The sequence below is a fragment of the Bidens hawaiensis genome, unplaced genomic scaffold (genome assembly GCF_021521415.1).
Source record: "Bidens hawaiensis isolate Kalapana, Puna unplaced genomic scaffold, B.hawaiensis_p1.1 tig00005179_1, whole genome shotgun sequence".
NCBI classification, from domain to species: domain Eukaryota; kingdom Viridiplantae; phylum Streptophyta; class Magnoliopsida; order Asterales; family Asteraceae; genus Bidens; species Bidens hawaiensis.
Window position 1 is genome coordinate 75,989 of NW_027491332.1, and position 23,091 is coordinate 99,079.

At 38.2% G+C, this 23,091-nt stretch overlaps 2 protein-coding genes across 3 annotated transcripts; both read left to right on the forward strand.

The window, feature by feature from the left end:
- The first annotated feature begins 1,475 nt into the window (after positions 1-1,475).
- Positions 1,476-4,300, forward strand: LOC143629259 (pentatricopeptide repeat-containing protein At3g16010-like). Of its 2 annotated transcripts, none has more exons than XM_077098576.1 (2): positions 1,476-2,066; positions 2,103-4,300. In XM_077098576.1, exon 2 carries the CDS (start codon positions 2,177-2,179, stop codon positions 3,617-3,619), a length of 1,443 nt encoding a protein of 480 aa, XP_076954691.1. In that variant the 5' UTR covers positions 1,476-2,066; positions 2,103-2,176; the 3' UTR covers positions 3,620-4,300. The 2 variants fall into 2 exon arrangements, with proteins under 2 accessions (XP_076954691.1, XP_076954689.1); XM_077098574.1 differs by having other exon boundaries at positions 1,476-1,977; positions 2,160-4,300.
- An 8,312-nt stretch (positions 4,301-12,612) lies between these two features.
- LOC143629180 (putative protein phosphatase 2C 53) lies at positions 12,613-22,661 on the forward strand. The gene is made up of 5 exons (XM_077098521.1): positions 12,613-13,487; positions 13,628-13,780; positions 21,318-21,512; positions 21,599-21,778; positions 21,920-22,661. The coding sequence occupies exons 1-5, from the start codon at positions 13,110-13,112 to the stop codon at positions 22,082-22,084; spliced, it is 1,071 nt and encodes a 356-aa protein (XP_076954636.1). The 5' UTR covers positions 12,613-13,109; the 3' UTR covers positions 22,085-22,661.
- The last annotated feature ends 430 nt before the right edge of the window (positions 22,662-23,091 follow it).

The window sequence follows — 23,091 nt, forward strand, 5'->3', positions numbered from 1 at the left end:
TCATAAAGTAAGGGCGCGCATAGGTCGTTTGGATCAAAACTATTAATAATTGAGATATCGGTTAATTGATAATCATAATCATAAACGATCGCTTATAGAGGTTTAGTTATAAGAGGTTTAGTTATAAGGTTATAATTGATGACTGGTCAGTCATGAGTCGATTAACCGTAAATTTGAACATAACTAAAAGAAGCCCAAAACAATATAATTGAGCCTTATTTGAGGATAAAAGTTTGACTTTGAATTTGTTAAGCATAGAACAAATTGTTATTACATGTTTGTATAAATTATTATTACATAACATTAAAAATGAATACTACCTATAACATTAAAAAAAATTACATATAAACAATTCAGTTTTGTCATGTATGAAAACCTCGTAAGTTATAAGTATGCATTCTTGAGTTTTTTATTTAAGGGTTTAGAAAATAAAATATTATAATTTTTTTCTTTTTTCATTATTGAGTTTTGTTTTTAAAAGAAAAAAAAAGAGAATTGAAAGAAAAATTATGACTTTTTTCCTCCAAAACTTCCGTGTCAAATATGGCCTGATTGTGAAGGAAAGTTTATAGCCTATTACCATATTACTAATTTACCATATCTTAATTCTTTTTTCCATGTTGCTATGGGGACATAATAGTAAAGTTGCAATTTTTTTTCATATATTTTCTTTCTAATCTGACTCAAGAATGTAATTAACAATTTTTTTTTAACTCGAGAATGTCTTTTAAGTATATAATTGTTTTTTCTTTCTTCCTATATCCAATCTTATAATTTATTTTCCTTGTATTTTAAGCTTGAGAATGCAGTGTAACGATTTGTTATTGTGGGTTTTAAAAAATCTTTAACCGGCATACCAGTTTTTGGTACGGTTTTGTTGTATCTTCTAATTCGGTTTTGTTGACACCTATACCCAAAGTAACCATTTTTCTTTTTCAAAAATTGTTGACTCCTGACCTGACCTGACCTGACCTGACCCGACTCGATACCCGGAAATTACAAACTGTGCCATAGACCGAAACCTAATTCAGCAAACTCACTGCTGTGCAAATTCACTGCTTTCATATAATCGAATCAATTACAAATTCATCCTCAAACATCTCATCATCAGGTATGCATGCATAAAGTTTTAATCATCCATTTATTTTCATCTTTTATTACCATTTCGTTATATATAGATGATTCAATAAGTTAATTGATTTTGCATTTCTGGTGTCTAATTAATCAATGTGTAATAAAATTATTGTTTGATTGATATAGCACACCAACTGTTCGATGAAATGTCTGAATGAAGTTACCTTTGTATTTGTTGGTAATTAACCTTTGAATAGGCAAGCATCACTTTGACTAATAATTTTGATGTAAACATTAACAATAGTGATATGTTTTTAAAAAACAGGCCAACATGATTTTTTTAATTAATGATTTTTTTTTATAAAAGTTAGTGTTTGCTGGTAATTTTTTTATGATTTTTGACTTGTTTTCACGGGCTAATACCCGAGACCGAATTGCCCAAGAATTAACCAAATTTTCCGATCAGTTATTCAGTTTAATGTTATACTTAATTTCTGCAATTGTTCTTTATGTCATTATTATAATCTAAACCGGTAGGTAGTTTAATCAAAGAGAAACAACTAACTAACTAACAAGCATCAAGTTTATAGTTTAAACGCAAAAACTCTACACGCGTTCATATTTGTTGCTGTAAGTTTGTGATTTTAGAGTAATAATTTGCAATTTGTGCTTTTGAAGAACAAAAATAGGTTAAAATCAATCTTAAGTTAGTTTAAACATAATTATTTCACACACATTCATATTTGTTGGTGTAAACCTACATTTCACAACTAACCTAATGCACTCATTTGAAGATTAGGTAGCTATTTCAGCTGTATTTTGTGAATATGGCAAAGACGACAGTTGGTCTGCGACGATCCATCTTTACCATGCCTTTTCTCTCTGACAGAATTAAACAAACAGGTGATGTGCATTCTTATTTCATTCCTTAATTTTGTTCACTCTATTGTCTTTGGTGGATTTTTTTTAAATGAACACAAATATGATTTAGTGTGTGATAATAATAATAATTGTTAACAATAGTTAAGATGACTCAAATCATTGTCATCTCTTGAAGTCTGAACATACCAAATTTGTCACTGCAGAAAATGAAATTGTTCAAATGTTCCGGTCATCGAGTCCCAGAGAAGATACAAGAAACTCACCTGTCAATCAAAGAACATCAAGAAAGAACAACTCTGCAAGGACATTAGACGAGAGATTTATCAGGATATTAAAGATATTTAAGTGGGGCCCTGATTCAGAAAAGGCTCTAGAGGTACTAAAATTAAGAGTTGACCACCGTTTAGTTCGCGAAGTTTTAAGCATAGATGTAGACGTTAAAGTCAAGATGCAGTTTTTCAAATGGGCCGGTAAAAGAAGACACTTTGAGCATGATTCAACTACTTACATGTCTTTAATATATTGTTTGGCTGATTCTGGAATGTTTGGGGATATGTGGAAGATGATCCAAGAAATGGTACGCCAATCAGCTGTTATCGATCCTAAAGATTTATCAGAAATTGTGAAACTATTAGGCAAGTCAAAGATGGTCAACAAAGCACTCTCACTGTTTTATCAAGTCAAAGGTCGAAAATGCAAACCGACTGCAAGTACTTATAACTCCATTATTATAATGCTAATGCAAGAAAACCATCCGGACAAAGTATACGATCTTTACACCGAGATGTGTAATGAAGGTAATTGTTTTCCCGACACGATAACTTACAGCGCGTTAATGTCAGCGTTTGCCAAATTAGGTCACGATCAACCTGCTATAAGATTATTTGATGAAATGAAGGAAAACGGGTTTCAACCGAACGCTAAAATTTACACAACTTTATTAGCAATGCATTTTAAATCCGGTTGGGTTGAAAAGGCTCTAGATTTAGTGAAGGAAATGAAAGATAGAAACTGTGCACCGACTGTTTACACGTATACCGAGTTGATAAAAGGGCTCGCGAAAACGGGGAAAGTAGAAGAAGCGTATCGGGTTTATATAAACATGTTAAAACAGGGTTGTAAGCCGGATGTGGTTTTGATAAACAATGTTATAAACATATTGGGCCGGGCTGGGCTTATATCCGATGCTAAAAAGGTATTTGAAGATATGAAATTGTATCATTGTGAACCGAATGTAGTGACATACAACACTATGATTAAAGCTCTTTTTGAATCTAAAGGTTTGTCTCACGAAGCTTGTATATTGTTTGAGAAAATGAAGGAAAACGGGATCGTTCCCAGCTCGTTTACTTACTCGATTGTTATTGATGGTTTTTGTAAAACAAATAAAGTGGAAAAAGCGTTGTTGCTTCTAGAAGAAATGGATGAAAAAGGCTTTCCGCCTTGTCCAGCTGCTTATTGTAGTATTATTAACGCTCTCGGGAAAGCGAAACGTTACAAAGCTGCAAACGAGTTGTTTCAAGAGTTAAGGGAAAATTGTGGGTCTTCTAGCTCTAGGGTTTATGCTGTTATGATTAAAAATTTGGGGAAATGTGGGCGGTTGGATGAAGCCAAGGATCTGTTTAACGAGATGAAGAAACTGGGGTCCGTTCCGGATGTTTAAGCGTACAATGCACTTTTGTCGGGTATGGTACGAGGTGGTTTGATGGATGAAGCATATAGTTTATTTAGGGATATGGAAGAAAACGGTTGTGTGGCGGATATAAACTCGCATAATATTATTTTAAATGGTTTGGCTAAATCTGGTGGCCCGCAACGGGCGATGGCTATGTTTGAGAAAATGAAGCAGTCACAAATTAAGCCGGATGCGGTTAGTTATAACACACTTCTTGGATGTTTTAGTCACGCGGGTATGCTTGACGAGGCTGCAAAACTGATGAGAGAGATGAGGTTATGTGGTTTTGAATATGATGACTTTACTTATTCATCAATACTTGACGCGGTTGGAAAGATTGATGATGATCATGTACATGAAGCTGCATGAAATGATTTTTGTAAGCTTTTATTGTTTGATTCAGTTATTATAATATTGGAGTTGTGTGTTTTTTTGTTTCTTGGTAATAGTTATCTGCTGCAGCTAGACAAGCCTGGGTCGTGCTTAGCTCATTTAACCTATGAGAGTTGGAGCATGGCATTGGCCTGACTCGTTTATTTTTAATTTATAATGATAAGTATATAATTATATATTTAATAAGGGAATATCTCATAGAATAGTAACCAAGTTTCAATAGTGTTTCAATTAGGTCACATGCTCATTTAGGCTCTCGAGCTCAGCTTGTTCATTACTTTTTATTTTTAATATACTTTGTAATTATAATTGTATATATCGCATAATTGTTTAATAATATTTCAATATATGGTACTGACAAATATATAATTATATATATTATATTAAATTAAAATTGTATAATTCATAGTCTTGTTTAGGCCCGCAAGCCAATTGAACTCGATAAGTGAAGCTGAAGCTCGGGCTCGTTTAAACTCGGCTGATTTGAGCTTTTAGCACAGGCCGATCTCGAGTAGCTCATGAGAGGCTCGGTTAATTTACACTCCTAGCTGCCGCTGCTGCTCTAGTGATCTGTTTATGCTCTCGTGATCTTGTATAGTTGGAAGTTTAAGATCACCTTAAGGTGGGATGCCTCTTTTTCTTATCTATGGTTTACCTATATAATTTATAATTAGTTTCGACATTATGATATAAAGTGTATATGAATGGATACATCTTTCATAAAAGTAGTGTCACGTAAACGTTAGCTAATAATATAAATGTGTGTTTTTTTCTTATTAGACCATCTTTAATCCCGGCGTTTGTGAGAATCGCTAGGCCGATGTGAAAGAGACGCAGTGAGAAGACATGATGAAAAATATGTCTCCACGACTTCACGTGTGTTCAAGGACGGGAGAAGGAGATTTGCGAGCTTTCGGGTTGAGTACTATTAAAGGTGAGATTAAATGGCCTGTTATACGATACCAGGGTGTTATAATATTTGTTGTTTTCAGAAAAATTGCTCTTTTTCATATAATACTTGTCATCATTAGATAAAAGAATAAAAGAAAACTAGATGTGGTTGATATAGAATCTTAACTCATTTCTCTATAGCAAATCTATGAAAGTTCAAATTTAGATGACTTTTTCAGTGTACAGACTGTGGGCATTCGTATTAAATTGATTACGACCGGCCTTTTAATTCGTATAAAATTGAATAAGAAATTTAGGTTCAAAATACGTACTATTATTTTATTGTATCAGACTTTACTCCTTCAAACAGTCCTGGAAGAATGTTACAATTAAATATTAAATATAGAAAATGAATAATAAAATTACGCAAATTGTGTTAAGTCTAAATACGGATAGACTCAAGTCAGGTATATTATAGATTGAAACCATTGCAAGATATGCGGTGTGTCTCACATCGGTTGTATGAACATATGTGGGGTTTATAGACCAAATGAGTTCTCTCATCCACCATATTTATCTTTTTGGGCGAGTTCTACTGTTTGGATTGTAACATGATGGCATAGGGTGATGTTGCCACAGTGATGGCAACAGCGGCGTCGCGATGGTATAGTGACGGTGGTGGCGGCGGATGGCGGTGATGGTGAAGCATGCAACGACAATTGTGGTGGCAACAAATAAAATAAGGTGATGCTAACACGTTTGAAATTTCACAAATAAATAAGATGTTATAACCCGTTTAAGAAACCTCAAATTTTTGTTTGATGGTTAAGAAGTTATTTCACAAATAAATAAGGTGTTATAACCCGTTTAAGAGCTATCCGGATTTGATGAGACATGACCCGCGAAAAATATTGTTTGATGATGAAATGTTTTCACAAATAAATTAGATGTAAAAACACTCATTTAAGGACCATCCGAGTTTGGTGAGACTCGCATGAGAAACCTCTAATAATAAAATTAAGCAATAGGGTTGTCACTTTTACCCGAAACTCGAAAAAACCCGTACCCGAACTTACCCGACTTGAAGAACCCCCGAACCCGAGAAAAGACTACCCGAGCCCGAACCGAAGTAATTCGGGTTGGTTCTTAGGTTTGATTTATAATATTTGGGTCAACCCGAATAAACTTTTAGTTTTGAAATTAAATATATTTTTATGTATAATAAGCTAAGTCTTAGCCAATAAAGTTTAATTTGTAATCGACTGTTGTCATTCTAACTATTATGGATCAATTTCTTATTATTAATTTAAGGTTTCCGATTATTACTAATTGTAACCGTAATCGAACAACCAAATCACGCCCGATTGAATACGATTATGATACGAGTTAGTTTTACTCTTCTTTTGAATTGTTTTATCAAGTTAGGTTATTATTTGATTATATGTGTTATAAGCAAAGTAGAAGATGTTTTAATTTTAGCATTGTAGTTTTTTTTTTAAATTGGTTTTGTGTTTTTTTTTCTATAATACTCGAAACCCGATTAACCCAACCCGAAAAAATCCGAACCCGAAAAACCCGTGAGAGATTTGGGTTGGGTTTCGGGTCAAGATTTAAAACTTTGAAACCCGAACCCGACCAGAAAAACCCGAAACCCGAAAAAAGAACCCGAAGAACACCTTTATCAAGTAATTTGGTGGCTTAGGAGAGAGTGAAGAGCAACAATATAATGACACATAATGTTTTGATAGACATTCTCTATTCGTATAAATATAGATAGAATATTATACTAAAACATGTGAAAAACTTTAAACTAGTAATTAAGTTAAATAATAATATCAAGCATATGATTATTATTAGAGGCAGACGAAAGTCTTGGTTGCTAATGGCCGGACAAAAGGGGACTACGTACAATATGACGAATCAAATGACCTGGGCGGGCCATAGAAATTGTCAACGCCGTTGTTTGACCATGCTATGGTCGGTTTGGATTATTAATGAAGATGGTGATTAAACAAATGACCACATCATTGACCCATTCTAAGTCATAACTAATTGCCTAAGGAACTAGCATCATGTAACACATCACAACAAGACAATATTTTAAAAATAGTTTACTTATAATAAATAGTTTACTTTAGTCCAAAATTATAGCTTTATCATTATAATTCTAACATTCTATCACAAGTAACAACCAAGTCATCACATCATATTTTACCTGATTTACTTAATTTTCATTTCAATGGTTATGTTTAGTTACAAACTAAGATCATATTCATCTGAATCTCTATCTCCATCTATATAGTTTAACTAATTTAAAAACATTGTTTCCTCTAAACTTTGTTTATTTTTTAACAACCTCACACATCCGATTCTACGTCTAAATCTATATCCTATTCATGCACTTATTTTATTGTTTTTCCCGTGATTTTATACACTTCCAGATTTATATAGATTGATGAATAGTCACGTCTAAATATAAAGGGTAATTGATGCTTTTATCAAAAGTTTTTTTATTATAGAGATTTCAGGTTTTTTTTTATTTCATACTCTATATTATAGAGAAATTATAAGTTTAAAAGCTTAATATAAGTGTTTCAATACATATACGGCCATAGGAGAAAAAATGATTTATGTGTTATATTATAGTACATACTTTTTCATGTCTTGTTCTAATACATACTTTTTTATGTAATGTTCATCCCAACTTGAGTTCGAGTAACCCATTAAATATTTTCTAAAAGTAAGACTCGTAAAACTAATTATGAAGCTGTAACTGATTATATGAATTATAAAACAGGAAATAAGAGTTAAAATTAAATACATGAACAGCAATATTTTTGTATAGAAATATTATAATGACTATTTTTGTTGACGGAAAAACAAAAGGAGAGGGGGGTGTTTAAAGTTATAAATTTATAATGTTTAAAGATGTTTGACCTTTGGCAAGATCTGGTCTCATCTGGACCAAATATATGCTGATTTAATAACTTTTCATGAAAGTCTCATGCATGGTTGTACTTTATAGTTCTCTAACTTGCACATTCAGCGCGTGAAAGTTGAAACACATCATCGCCTCTTTTTTTTAAATAAAAGAGTTAATAGCCATTTTCGTCCCTGTGATTTGCTACTTTCGCCACTTCAGTCCAAAGTTTGAAATTTTGTCAATTTAGTCCTTATAGTTTTAAACATTAGCCAATTACGTCCCCACGTCTAACGGCATCCAACTATGCCGTTAGATTTAGGGGTATTATTGTCTTTCTCCTATTTATATTTAGTTAATGGTCAGTTTCGTCCCTATAGTTTGATACTTTTGCTACTTCAGTTCAAAGTTTGAAATTTGTCAATTTTATGTTTAATTTATTCAGTTTTTTTTGTTTTTTTTTTGTTTTTGCTACTTCAGTCCATGATGGAATTCATTGGTAATTTGGTAAAGTGGTCAGGGTAATTCTCTAAAACCGAACTATATCGAAAAAACCAAAATCGTTTATCTGATTAATGCATAATAGTTAGGGTTTAGAGATTAACATATCGTAGCAAACATTTGGGTCGAAATCAACATCAGGAGGTCGAATATCCCGTATTTCCATGTTTGCTCAAGAAATTAATGCACTAAATCGCATGTGTGTTCTTCAAATCGTGGTATTGTTCTTGAATTCGTCGGATTCAACCCTATAATTGTAGTCGATATGAAGAATTCAAGAACAACACCACGATTTGAAGAACACACATGCGATCTAGTGTATCGATTTCTTGAGCAAACATGGAAATGCGGGATATTTGACCTCCTGATGTGATTTCGACCAAGATGTTTGCTACAATATGTTAATCTCTAAACCGTAACTATTATGCATTAACCAAATAAACGATTTTAGTTTTATCGGTATAGTACGGTTTTAGGGAATTACCTTGACCACTTTACCAATGAATTCCACAATGAGGGAGAGTTTAGAAAATGTCTAGAAACTAAATACGAGGGGGGTATGATTATTGTTATCGACAGAGTAAACGTAAACCTGTTTTGGTCGATGCTTGATGGTTTTGGGCTTGGCTTATGCTCTTAAAGGCTATAGACAAAAAAAAAAGAAAAAAAAGCTGAATAAATTAAACATAAAATTGAAAAATTTTCAAATTTTGGACTGAAGTAGCAAAAGTATCAAACCACAGGGACGAAACTGGCCATTAACTAAACATAAATAGAAGAAAGACAAAAATACCCCTTAAACTAACGGCATAGTTGGATGCCGTTAGACTAGAGGACGTAATTGGCTAATATTTAAAACTATAAGGACTAAATTGACAAAATTTCAAACTTTGAACTGAAGTGGCGAAAGTAGCAAACCACATGGACGAAAATGGACATTAACTCTAAATAAAAAACTAGTTGATTGACTCATGCACGGTACGGTGGGAATAGGTGTGAAAATGGGATGTGTTATTCATACACCCTATAAAGGGTGTATGAATATCCAAAAATGATGTATAAATAACCATTACCGTGAAAATCGATTGATATGAGTTTAGTTTGTTACGGTATATGCGTTCACTATATATTAAACCATATGTGTCAACGAAACGATAAAGACTTAGATAAAATTCATATCGAAGCGTAGATAAAAATATTTTTAAAATGTCTTATTGTATCAAAACTAGTTAAAATAATATACGATATAAATTTAACTAATATTTCTAATAATAATGTAAAGTTTACTTTAAAATTTAATTTAACTTTGTCAAATTGTTAACCAAATTATTAAATTTACTAGACTTAAACTGCCAAATAAGCAGACTTAAATTAATGTTTTATATGTATGTAGTGGTTTAATTAAAAAGTAAAAAATTTTCATCTGGTCAGTGTTATGTAGATATGAAGGTTTTTACTAATTGTTTTTATTAGACAATATGATTGTTTAATTGAAAACACAATTATTTTTTCACTATAAAGACAGGAGGCCATTTTATTTGAAGTTTTTTTTGCCATGTTTGTTTGAACAAATGATGTTTTGCACATGGATGCAATTAACACATAATGTCAATTAAGACATGTGTTTTGCACTTGGGTGCCAATTTACACGTAGTATTTTACACGGTGCTAATTTATATATATGATGTTTTTCGCGCGTGTTTACACACAACTTTTGTAATCTTTCTCATTTACCCTTTCACTCCCAAAATGCATGGCGCGCTTTAATTGCTTTCTGGCCTTTTTAGCGGACCACACACACATACTCTCATACGAAACGTACGAATCAAAGAATAAAAAGTGAAGTTGTGGCATAGATGTAGTTATATTAACTTAATTACTTTAGTTATGATTTATGAAATAATCACGGTACAAAAAAGCAACTAGTCACATGCATATAAATAGTGAAGTTATTTGCTTAGCTAGAGTAATCATATAGTTATACCCAGTGTAATTGTTAAATAACATATTTTGAATGTGATGGAGTTTTATGTATATGTTATTTAATTACTCTACTCATGAAAACAACTACTCTAGTTATATACTTACATTATTTCTCTATTTATGAAAATAGTCACTCTAGTTATATGTTTAATATCTAATTATGTAAATACTCTGCTTATGAAACTAATTTCTTAATATTATAGTTTTTTTCTCTCTTCATGCAACTCAATGTTCCTCTTTCACCCATTAATATCAATTTATGACAAGCACAAATGCAACGACTTGATTTATATGATTGAATTTGCATGACATGTTAGTTCAATTGAACGAGTTCGTAAAATTTCAATTGATTGATTCAATTAATTTCGCATGAAACCTCTTGTAGAAATTCATGCTATGTTTTTTTTCAATTGATCAAGATGCATGCATGCATTGTCTCGTTTTTTTTACGACACATTATCCTATAGTAAATATTAAGTTGGTTTAAAATACTGTGTAGTTATATATGATACTGTTAAGTACAAATTATTTCCTTTATAATTATGCTAGATTTCAGATTATGTCTTTTAACTTAAAATAAGTGCAACAAATATCTCTGAACTTCAATACTCGTGCAGCGAAAATATCAGCAACAAAGTGTGAGAACAAGAACCTCTCCACGCCACCTGAAACGATTTTTGATTCTTCTAAGTTAGCACAAATAGACACATTATCTAATATATATAATAATATATATAAAAGAGAGTTTTGGTGTCGCGATGCATTCTACTGGACCAGGTGGCGATAGCTTACTCGGACATACCATTTTGATTAATTTTTTTGTTTTATTTTCATTTTTTTTTTTGCTTTGTTTTTATTTTTTTAGTTTAGGAATGGTAACATAAAATGACTGAATTCGTGTTGACTCACCGTCTTAACACTCGTGACTGACAACGCTTGCATTTTACTAACACTCAACTTTTACCAAACAAATAAACGTTGCTTTAAATATCTTAAAAATTTATATTTTAATCTTTTTATATGTTAATTTGACCGAATTCTTGCCAACTCACCGCCTCAAAACTCGGGACCAAGAATGCTTGAGTTTACCAACACCTGAGTTTTACCAAATAAATAGTCACCGTTTTAAATGCTTATTTCTTTTTATTTTTAATCCTTTATATGTTAATTTGACGAGCTTATTTTTTAGGTTCTAACGCACGGATTTTACCAATGTTATTTATGACATACCAAACATAACTGATACTAGCCGAATTCGTGTCGACTCACCGTTGTTACACTAGAATTTTACCAACGCATGAGTTTCAAGGCCCGGGTTTTGCCAATGTCCGGGTTTTACCGACCGAATAAATATCTCTTTATTCAAAATTTATTTTTCAGGTTTAGTTTCGGTACCGTAATGAATGTCCACTACTGCAACGCCACGAGTACATAAACAAATCCCAACTAAGGATGAGATCGGGACCGCACCGGTACCTACCGGTCCCGGTCCCGAAAATTGCGAATTCTTGGTACCGGTACCGAAATATTCGGTTCGGGACCGGGACGGTACCGGGATTAAAGGTAAATATTCAGGAAATACCGGTCCTGTCCCGTAACGTACCGGTCCCGGTCCCGTACCGATACCTGTACCGATTTTGCTCATCATTAATCCCCACTGCCCAGGTAAATTTCTAGTTATAGTATAATATAATTTCACTTTAAACATTAAAAATATTAGTAAATTCTTGTTTTTACATTTTTGCTGACTAAAAGAACGAGTACTTGTTGGAACATCAGTAAAGAAGTGTGTGGTCAAGAACCTATCCACGTCATCCTCGTGTTGAAACAAATGCATATAATATAATTTCACTTCAAAATTTGAAAATATATCTGAATTTCTGTTTTTTGACATCCATGTTGACTAGAAAAACGAGTACTGGTCGAAGCATCATCGATGGCGTGTAAGGGAAATAACCTCTCCACGTCACATATGTGATATGTATGAAACAAATCTCGACTAGATTATTTTAATGTCATTTTAAACTTTAGAAATATCATAAATTTTCGTTTTTACATCCATACTGAATAAATTAACAATTACTGACTAAAGCAATAACAACTAAACGAAAGGTCAGTAGCCTCTCCACGTCACCCCCGTCTGACGTCCCTCACTTAAAAAGCAACGCTTAATGTCTCCTAAAGTAAGAAACCTATTAACCCCATCTCTCTTTTCCCACCACAAACAGCTTGCCGCCCCATACCACCCTCTATCAAGTCGCCGTTCACAGAATTTCAAACCACGAATCACGGGTCCCGGTTCTCAAAAAGTTTAACTTAATTCAAAATCTCTAGTTATTTTTCAAATAGGTACTTTATTAAACTGAATCAACTTTTTTTTATCAACCGTTAAGATTTTCTATACTGGGTTCATACCCATAGTTCATACCCATATCTCAATCCATTATTCCTATTTTAGTATTTTCTAATATAGTATTTTTATCAAAAACATTTATGTCAAACATACCTTTTAACTTTTAAGTTTAAGGTACCATGAATATATGTCCTCCTAAATGCCACGTATGGTTAACCCAATTGACTGTCACGCGCTTAAGCAACACGTGAAATTAATAATTTAACAAAATCCTCCAAATAACTTCTATATTTGTATCTAGACCGTTACTGACTTAACATAGTTTTCAACGACTCCGTCATGAACGTGTATATATATACTTGTCATTAGCCAACACCAAAAATTATATTAAGCTTTCATCAAAAGTTGTACAACAATATTATTTTTGCTCTCATAACATGTCTGGCGCCATTGTAACAAACTCGCAGGGGTTTGTATCATCACCTATCTTTCGTCAACCTCCGTCATCACCGTTATCTATCCGTCACACATCTCCTAAGCCGTCATCTCCGGTTTCGTCTATAAATAAGCATGCTAATAAGTTCGTTGACTCAAATGCTACACCGTCTTTCCTTTCTAAGAGGAAGAGGCCAGCTAGGATTCAGATTCCCATAGCACAAGTGAGTTTTACTAATGAGGTTGTTAAGCCGGATGATGACGTGGCGGAGATCGAAGAACATGGGGAGGAGTACGCGGTTTATTGTAAGAAAGGAAAGAGAGGAGCTATGGAGGATCGGTTTTCTGTTGTTTTAAATCTCGTTGGAGATTCAAAACAGGTAAGGTTTAAACAGTTTTTAATTTTTTTTAATATAGCTATCGTTCTAAAAAAGTAAAAAAAAAATGAAAATACATTGTGTAATATTTCCATTAATGGTATTAACTATTAAGTATTAACATTGATATTTAATTGATATAGGCTTTCTTTGGGGTTTTTGATGGCCATGGAGGTGTGAAGGCTGCGGAATTTGTAGCGAAGAATTTGAATCGAAACATAATGTACAAATTTGCTAACAAATGTGAAGATGAGATTGTTGAAGCTGTTAGGGAGGGGTATCTGGCTACTGAAGAGGTAGGTCCCAGCAGAGCCCAGTTGGACCCGTAAGACTCACCTTGAAGAGGAACGTCTGCGCAGAAACCAACTGGATCCGCAGGACCAACCATGCTCAGAGACGTGACGTCCTTACGCGCAGTACGCAAGCTGTTCCCGCAGGAAATGCCTCCCAATGGTGAAGGACTCCGCCTGTCCCCGCAGCCTCGGATACAAGCCATCAGGGAAGGCCACCCGCGCAGCAAGGCTACACGCACAAGGCACTTAGCTCTCAATCACTCAGTGTCACCTGAAGGAATGAGCGAAGCCGGGAACTATCCCGCACAAGGGCGGGAGGGGGAATACTCCCGCCCAAATAAGCCAGTCCGTACGATACAGGAAGATCTTCTGTACTGTACCTGACGAGGTATGGGAAAAAGATCTGACTAAAGATACGACAGCTTATTGACAACAGTATGGCGAGCAACATGCTCCTGTACTGTGTCACTATTAGCCGCTGCCTACTCACCAACTACTGCCATACCACGTGCGTAGCCGGCAGTTGGTGGAAAAGGAATAGTACACAGCAGGCCTGGTCACTATCAGCCGCTGCCTACCCACCAACTACCAGCAGGGCACGTGCGTAGGCCACTGTTGGTGGAACAGGAACACTGTTGCAGCCGGCCACACCTCCTTGGAAACCTACCTTCAGCTATAAATACCACAAATGGTATGACCATCTCATCTTAACATATCTTATCATATTATCATCATATTATACCTGATATCTGCTCTAGCAATATCTTAATATACACTTATATTTAAAGAGCAATCTAGTCTGATTCTCACGCCGGAGGGTGGTCACAAGGAGGAACCCCCCCTTCTCAGTGACAAGCTCACGGTGTCTGTTTTGCAGGTTATCAGAAGAACCATCTTCTCAGGGTCTAACCCCTCGTGGGAAACATCTATCTAACCCCCAGGTTACCAGTAATCTGCCCGGGGTTCGATTAGTGTTTCTTCGTTGGCGCCATCCGTGAATAAAGCTAGAACATTTTTCTCCAGTTTTTTCAAACTTCTAAGATGGTTAAAGAAACTCCGGTAACCACAACCCCAGCTACTGGGGGGAATACCGGCAACACAGTTTTTACAAACACTACCCCGGTTACCCAAGCCGGGGCAAGTAAAGTAAATTTTACAAACACTACCCCAGTTACCCAAGCTGGGGCAAGTGCAGTAAATAATCGCTCACTGGGATTCACCGATACCCAGTTAGAGAAACGAACAAGACTCCCCCGCCAAACACTCGATGAAGTTAAGGCATGGGCGGAGGCACGTCAAAAGGAATTCCAAGCTGAGTTGGACGAACGCTTGCGTTCCGTCCAACAGGCTGACGAATTCGAATAATACTGGGAGGATGACTCGGAGGAGTCCGACTCCGACGCGAACCCTCGCCATAGGGCAAAAGGGAAGCTTAAGGAAACGGACTCCCAACCGAAAAGGTATTTTGGACAAGCCTTCAAACCAAAAAGCACATGTGGAAATCCACGAGACTTCTCCAAAACATTCAGATCAAACGTTGCAAATGCGGGAACGTCCAAATTTGCAAGGGACATTGCAGAAGCAATTGCCCCAAAAAGTGCCAAGCAAATGTCCAGCATAGGCACATGTGATGGTATATCCGACCCGGATGATCATTTGAACAGATTCATAGCGGGGCCAACCGTCTGTAGTTGGACGGAACCCACGTGGTGTTACATGTTCCAAATGACGCTTGTCGGGGCTGCTAGAGCGTGGTTCGATCGACTACCGGTCAACCACATCTACGACTGGGCAGACTTCCAACAGAAGTTTAGCCAACACTTCAGCCAGCAAAGAAAGTATACCGAGGAGCAATGGACAATCCTCAAGTGCATTCGAGAAAAAGAAGAATCCTTGCTAGACTTCATCACCCGCTTCAATTCGAAGAAGCTAAGTCTGGGTAACATTAGCGAAGATCTTGTTCGCGCTGCCTTTATTCAGGGCGCGAACGACCCAGAGCTCATCCGCACCTTAACGGGCAAAGACGGCATGCCATCCACATGGGATGCCATCATGACAGCAGCTAAACGCTTTGCGGAAACAGAGAAGCAACTGGGTAGAGATCTCCCACAGAGCACAAACCTCTACACCCAGAAAACAAGGGAAGACAACGTCCTTACCGCCCGATTAAACAAAAAACGGAAGCTAGGCATTTGGCAGTCAAGGGTAAACTTTGACACCTCATCCGGCTTGCAGCATCGGTTAGGCGGAGGGGATAATGTACATACAAACAAGAACTCCAGATGGACGCCGCTCACCAAAAGCGTCACCGAGATATTCACTACTGAGGAGCTCCCATGGCCAAAGCCACAAATAATCCGACATCGTCATAATGCTGATCGGAGTAAATACTGTGACTTTCACAGGACAAAAGGCCACAACACTGAAGAATGCATAGACGTAAAGGACATGGTCGAAGCATTCGTCAGAGATGGGACGCTCGCGCACCTCGTGGCGCAATGAACGCTGAGCAGGCTGATGCGTGTAGAACCTCGGCTGGGGAAAACACGAATAAAATTCCAGCTTCAATGTGGAGACTACATGCTGCGTAAAGAACGAGATTCCGAACAAGGTGCGTATCGGCTCGATGGCACTCCCATCCCAACAACATGGAAGGGAGCTCATTTACACAGTTTGCATGTAAATCAATTCCAAATTTGTAAAGAAAAGGCCAAGAGCCACTTCTAATGGAAATGATTCTCCTTAAAACATCGACACTGATGATTTTACATTTATACTTTTATGAACTATCAACACTAATATGCCGGTTTTCACCGCATAATTACGTGGAAAGTCGTTGCATGGGGAAGGCGGCAAAACCCGCATAAACCCAAAAAATGACAAACCTTCACGCAGGTCAGTTGAAGGGGAAAAGTTCAGTTATCCCACTAAATGAAAGTGCCGGTCTATCCGCATGAATCATAAGAGGAAACTGAACACTAACCTATTAACAACCGCGCGTCGAACGGTTAATTTATTCAACACTAATATGCCGGTTTTCACCGCATAATTACGTGGAAAGTCGTTGCATGGGGAAGGCGGCAAAACCCGCATAAACCCAAAAAATGACAAACCTTCACGCAGGTCAGTTGAAGGGGAAAAGTTCAGTTATCCCACTAAATGAAAGTGCCGGTCTATCCGCATGAATCATAAGAGGAAACTGAACACTAACCTATTAACAACCGCGCGTCGAACGGTTAATTTATTCAACACTAATATGCCGGTTTTCACCGCATAATTACGTGGAAAGTCGTTGCATGGGGAAGGCGGCAAAACCCGCATAAACCCAAAAAATGACAAACCTTCACGCAGGTCAGTTGAAGGGGAAAAGTTCAGTTATCCTACTAAATGAAAGTGCCGGTCTATCCGCATGAATCATAAGAGGAAACTGAACACTAACCTATTAACAACCGCGCGTCGAACGGTTAATTTATTCAACACTAATATGCCGGTTTTCACCGCATAGTTACGTGGAAAGTCGTTGCATGGGGAAGGCGGCAAAAACCGCATAAACCCAAAAAACGGCAAACCTTCACGCAGGTCTGTTGAAGGGGAAAAGTTCAGTTATCCCACTAAATGAAAGTGCCGGTCTATCCGCATGAATCATGAGAGGATACTGAACACTAACCTATTAACAACCGCGCGTCGAATGGTTATTCAAAACAGAGAATTTCTAACAAAAAGGATGAGGAAAACCTACACGCAGGTCAGATATGGGTAAAGTTTAGCCATCCTCCCAAGTGCAAGTGACGGTCCTACTCGCACAATCACGAAAGTGGAAGCAAAACTTCACACCTATTATCTACCACGTTCAAAGGCTAACTTATCCTCAAAAAGGATGAGGAAAACCTACACGCAGGTCAGATATGGGTAAAGTTTAGCCATCCTCCCAAGTGCAAGTGACGGTCCTACTCGCACAATCACGAAAGTGGAAGCAAAACTTCACACCTATTATCTACCACGTTCAAAGGTTAACTTATCCTCAGAAAAGATGAGGAAAACCTACACGCAGGTTAGACGCAGGTAAAGTTTAGCCATCCTACTAAGTGCAAGTGACGGTCCTACCCGCACAATCACGAAAGTGGAAGCAAAACTTCACAACCTATTATCTACCACGTTCAAAGGTTAACTTATTCTAAAAACACTTGGAAAATTGCTAATTTAAACTAAAGTATGGAAGTCATATAACGTTTATAAAGCAAGGAATCCAATAAAAGAAGCGGTCTTACCCGCACAAAGATTTATATTTCACAATGATTCATTACAAGAATGGCTGGGTAACTACCCGCCTACAAGAAAATAAATCTATACAAGCTAAATCTATCCTAGCAGTGGGAAGGGATCTTCAGGATCAGGCTTCAGGGCCACTTCCACTTGGACCAGCACCGTCAGTAGAGCGTGGCAGTTCAAGGAAAGCCTTAAAAATAGCTAGCCCATCATCAGCAGCAGCAACTTCATTCACCTTCTCCACCACCGGATGCGGGAAGGCGGCGTATTGATTCACTGCTTGGTCGTAAACAGCTTCAGTATCAACATTGTACAAAGGGAAGTTGGAAGGCGGGATGCCTTTCTCAACGAACCCTAGACCAAGCAGGAAGCCGACCTTTTCCCTATCTTCGTGAGAAGCGTTGAGGGCTGCGCTCATAGCATCGTCATACGACGTCTCAGCAAAGACTCGATGCACAACCTACAAAGAAAAAATACAAGTATCAGAACCTTTTCTATTTACAAAGAAAAGCGTAAAGACATGAAAACATACCTGAGACAACGCTTCTCGAAGAAGCCATTCCTTGGCAACCAGAGCTTCTTTGAGGGCAGCTTGAGCTTCGTTACGGGCGCGTTCGGCTTCACTCTTGTTGAGGTTGGCAAGCAACACTTCTTTAGCCGCAGCCTCTTCGACGCCCTTTAGCTTCCGCTCAGTATGGTCAAGCACTCCCCTCTGGTCCAAGATCTCCTGGAGCTTTTTGGCGTCTTCCATCGCCAAGGCATCATGAGCCTGCTGGAGAGCCTCTAATTTGGCTTTAAGCTCTTCATTCTCCACGCGTAGAGGCTCAGCAACAGCTTCAGCCTTGGTGGCCCTCTCGGTTGCGTTCCTCGCAGTTTCCTTAGCCAGCCGAAGCTGTTCATTAACAGCTTGGGCAGCCTTGGAACGGGCCTCGAGTCGAGCCTGAACTTCAACCTCGAGGGCCTTGAAGGCCTTCTCCTTTTCCGCAGCCACTGCGGAAAGCCTTTGGTTCTCCTCCCGGACAGCCCGCGCTTGAGCTACTTCTTTAAGGCGAGCTGCTTTTAACTTGTCGTTTTCACGACAAAGCAGCTCGACACGCGGCTGCATCCGGTCCAGGAGAACCCGAAGCTCATTGGTTAGCCTACCCTCCTGGTAGCTAGCCATGGCTTCCCCCAACGCACCACTGGGAGCAGCGTGACGAGCCCATTCCACTTACTCTTCAGGGGTGCGAAGGGTTGTTCCTCGGCGAATGTTCCATCGTGGAACATACACTTCATTGGAATCCGACACTGCAAAAGCACAAAGCAGTTAGGAAAAGATGATAAAAAATAAAAATAAAATAGGTCAAAAGAACCCTACGCACCTGTAGGGTCAATTACAGGCCGATAGCCGCCGAACCCATCACCTGAACCCAACGGAAATCCATCCAAGAGGTCAGGCAGATGGGAAGGTGGCAGAGATTGGCGAGAAGCCCCATGCTTACCTGATGGATCGGACGTCGTTGCCGATGGCGGGGGCATGGTAGCAGCCGCCGCGGTCGCCGCCGCGGAATCCGCAGCAATAGTAACCGCCGGCTCGGTGAAGGATGCTGTAAAAATAGCACTCACAGCCGGCGGTGACGTCATCACAGCTGGAACAGTCGGCTCAAAGGAGTGAGCAACTGAACCAGCGGATGCAGGCGCAGGCGCAGCCGCCTGGGTCGTCGCCTCAGGTAGGCTGACCGGGCATACCGTCATTGGCGGGGAGATACCACTCTGCACTCCACCCTGGAATGCGTCAACATCCACGCCTGCGTAAAGAAGATAAGTGTTAACGATATTAAACTATGAAGATAAAAGCTAAAGGAAATTTGTACTTACGGATTTTCTTGAGTCTGAAAGTACGGACGGGCGGGATGAACCCGATGGGGCCGGCCTCTTCACGCCGGTCACCGTTGTCATCCTGGGCTCTTCGGTGACAGTTGTCACAGCCTCCGGAATGGTGATCTTGTCACCACCGGGATTCCCCGCCACCTCTTCGCTCCCGGTCTCCGAGTCAGACAGAGGAGCTGGATCGGCTGTGGAGGCCACCTTCTCCTTCCCCTTCCCTCCGGCAGCCTTCTTCTTCCGCACCAACGGAGGACCATCTGCGGATTCCTCATCAGAACATACGATTAGAGGAATTCCAGCAGAGGTTTCAACATTGAGGGGTCGAGGGTCGAAGAGCGCCTTACCTGGCCGACGGGCGCTAAGGATCTCATGGCCTAGCAGATAGACCTCCACGAACCGATCCGCCGTTTGTTCTAGGATGGGCAACTCGTTCTCGTCTAGAGCGCGAGTACCCATCCGAGCGGGACCGTCAGCCTCACGCGGGTTCAGGAGCGACTGCAAGTCGTTCCCCTCTGAAATAAACAGGAAAGAAGTTAGAAGAAATTCAAAATCAACAAAAAGAAACAAAGCATACCGTAAGGAACAGAGTTCGAACCGTATTCGAGGACGATTGGGATCTTTTGCGCATCGGCAGCCTTCCACACCCGGCTCATCCCCAGCATCACCATCCCGGACTCCGCAAACCGGTAAACCGGAGATTGGACCCGAGATATCTTCGCAAACCATTCCGCCTCCTGGTAGTTGGAGGCGTGAAGGCTGGGAAGTGCTTGCCCGTTCTTGAATTTCATGGCAATGGGGATGGCGCGAGCGGATATGAAGAAGAATTCCCGCTTCCACGAGCGAAGACTGCGTGGCAAAAAGCAAGCTGGCAACAGCTGTTGACAGGACGCATACGATGAATTTCGCGGCCACGCGCCCGAAAAATCGCGCCCACGCGCCTGAAAAAGCGTCTGGAATGACCATGTACTGTCACGTCACCATAACTTCCTGCACGATCTGACACAGTCAGAAGAAACCGTCGCACGACGTTTCAGAGTTTTGGACTGTTCTTTCCACCAACTCTTCGAATTTCAAAATTCAAAAAGATTAAAAAGTAAGCGGGAAAATACCTCTTACCTTGGCAAACAAGTAACCGTAAGACGGATGCGGGTACAGTGTAAAGGCAAAACCCTTCACATACCTAGCACCCGCAGGGAATTGAAGCCAAGAAAACCTTGGCGAACAAGAAACCGTAAGACGGATGCGGGTACAGTGTAAAGGCAAAACCCTTCACATACCTAGCACCCGCAGGGAATTGAAGCCAAGTATACCTCGGCAACCAAGTAACTATAAGACGGGTGCGGGTACAGTGTAAAGGCAAAACCCTTCACATACCTAGCACCCGCAGGGCTCTTTGAATAACTATAAGACGGATTCGGAGTTTTTAGAACAAGATGTTAATGGTGGTACTTCTTGTGTGACCGCATTGATTCGTAAGAGCAACCTTATAATCTCGAATTTAGGTGATTGTAGGGCGGTTATGAGCCGAAGTGGGGTTGGAGAGCCTTTAAGTGTCGATCATAAGCCTTCAAGGGAAGACGAGAAAGAAAGACTCGAAAATTTGGTAAGAAATTGATTTTTAAACATGAAGCATGTAAAATGTCATTGTTATTCAAATCTAGGAGGTTGATCAAGTTGTTGTAATTATAGGGTGGATATGTTGATTGTCGCAATGGTGTTTGGCGGATCCAAGGTTCCCTGGCGGTATCGAGAGGAATAGGAGATAAAGATCTTAAGAAATGGGTGATTGCAGAACTGGAAACAAGTATAATAAGCATTAAACCCGAATGCGAGTTTTTAATCCTTTCTTCTGATAGGATTTGGGATATGGTAATATCTTACCATATACATTTTGTTAACATATTTTATCTGTTTTAACATGTTACATATTAAATACGACTTTAACCGATCATTTTATTAAAACCGCAGTTGCTATTTGCTAATTCACTCTACATTGATGTGTCTTTTCAGGTTAGTAACCAAGAAGCAGTCGACATTGTCCGCCCCTTTTGCATTGGAACTGTGAAACCGGATCTAGCATCCGCGTGTAAGAAGCTTGTAGGCTTATCAGCAACAAGGGGTTCTTATGATGACATGAGTGTTATGATCATCCGGTTGCCTCATTTCATGCCATGAACATATAATAAGACATCAGTCATGCCTAATTTTGAGAATCCAACATCAATTGCACACAAAACCATTAGTTGTTGGAATCAGTAGCTCTTCATTGTTGATCCTGCTCACAATCTTAATTAAGTTGCTTATTTGATTGTGTTTTTTCATTTTTATGGGACTTGCAAAACAATATTGCAATTGTTTTGAGTTGACCAAATAAATGTTAGTCATTAAATAACTTAATAATGTTATTATTATTTCTTTTCTGTTATTTTGGGCCATGAAGATTATAAGAATGCGAAGTGTAGGGTCAAAAAAGTTAGGAGTCATGCCTAATATTTGAGAAACCAACATCAATTACTCACAAAAATATTAATTGTTTGGACCAGGTACTTTTTCAATGTTGATCCTACTCACAGTCTAATTAAGTTGATTACTTAATTGTGTAATTTTATGGGACCCATAATAAAATACTACCAGTGTTTGAGTTTTTTTTAACAACTAAATGTTACACTTTACAGGGATTGAACCTTCTATATCTTATTCTACATTCTAACACCTTACCACCTCATCCTAACCAAAATTGGAAGTCATTAATTAACTCGATAATGTAATTTTTTCTGTTATTTTGGGCTATGAAGATTAAAAGAATGTGTAGGGTCAAACAAACTAGGCTTAGATAGCTAATAAATATATAATTAAAATGTAGTCATACCTAATTTTTGAGAAACCAACATCACACAAAAATATTATAATTGTTTGGACTAGGTAGTTTTTCATATTGTTGATCCTACTTACAATATCAACTAAGTTGATTATGTATTTAAGTTGATTACTTAATTGTGTATTTTTATGGGACCCACAATACAATATTGCAGAAGTTTTGAGTTGACCAAATAAATGTAAGTTGTTAATTTAACTTAAGTAATGTTATTTTTACTCTTTTTAGGGTCATGAAGATTAAAAGAATGTGAAGTAGCAACTGAGTCAAATAATTTAGGCTTGATATGCTAAAAAATAAAATTTAT

Coding starts and splice junctions, on each gene's coding strand:
- LOC143629259 (XM_077098574.1), top strand. CDS start 1,902: ATGGCAAAGACGACAGTTGGTCTGCGACGATCCATCTTTACCATGCCT. Junction 1,978..2,159: donor TGACAGAATTAAACAAACAG/GTGATGTGCATT, acceptor TTGTCACTGCAG/AAAATGAAATTGTTCAAATG.
- LOC143629180 (XM_077098521.1), top strand. CDS start 13,110: ATGTCTGGCGCCATTGTAACAAACTCGCAGGGGTTTGTATCATCACCT. Junction 13,488..13,627: donor TCGTTGGAGATTCAAAACAG/GTAAGGTTTAAA, acceptor TAATTGATATAG/GCTTTCTTTGGGGTTTTTGA. Junction 21,779..21,919: donor CTGATAGGATTTGGGATATG/GTAATATCTTAC, acceptor GTGTCTTTTCAG/GTTAGTAACCAAGAAGCAGT.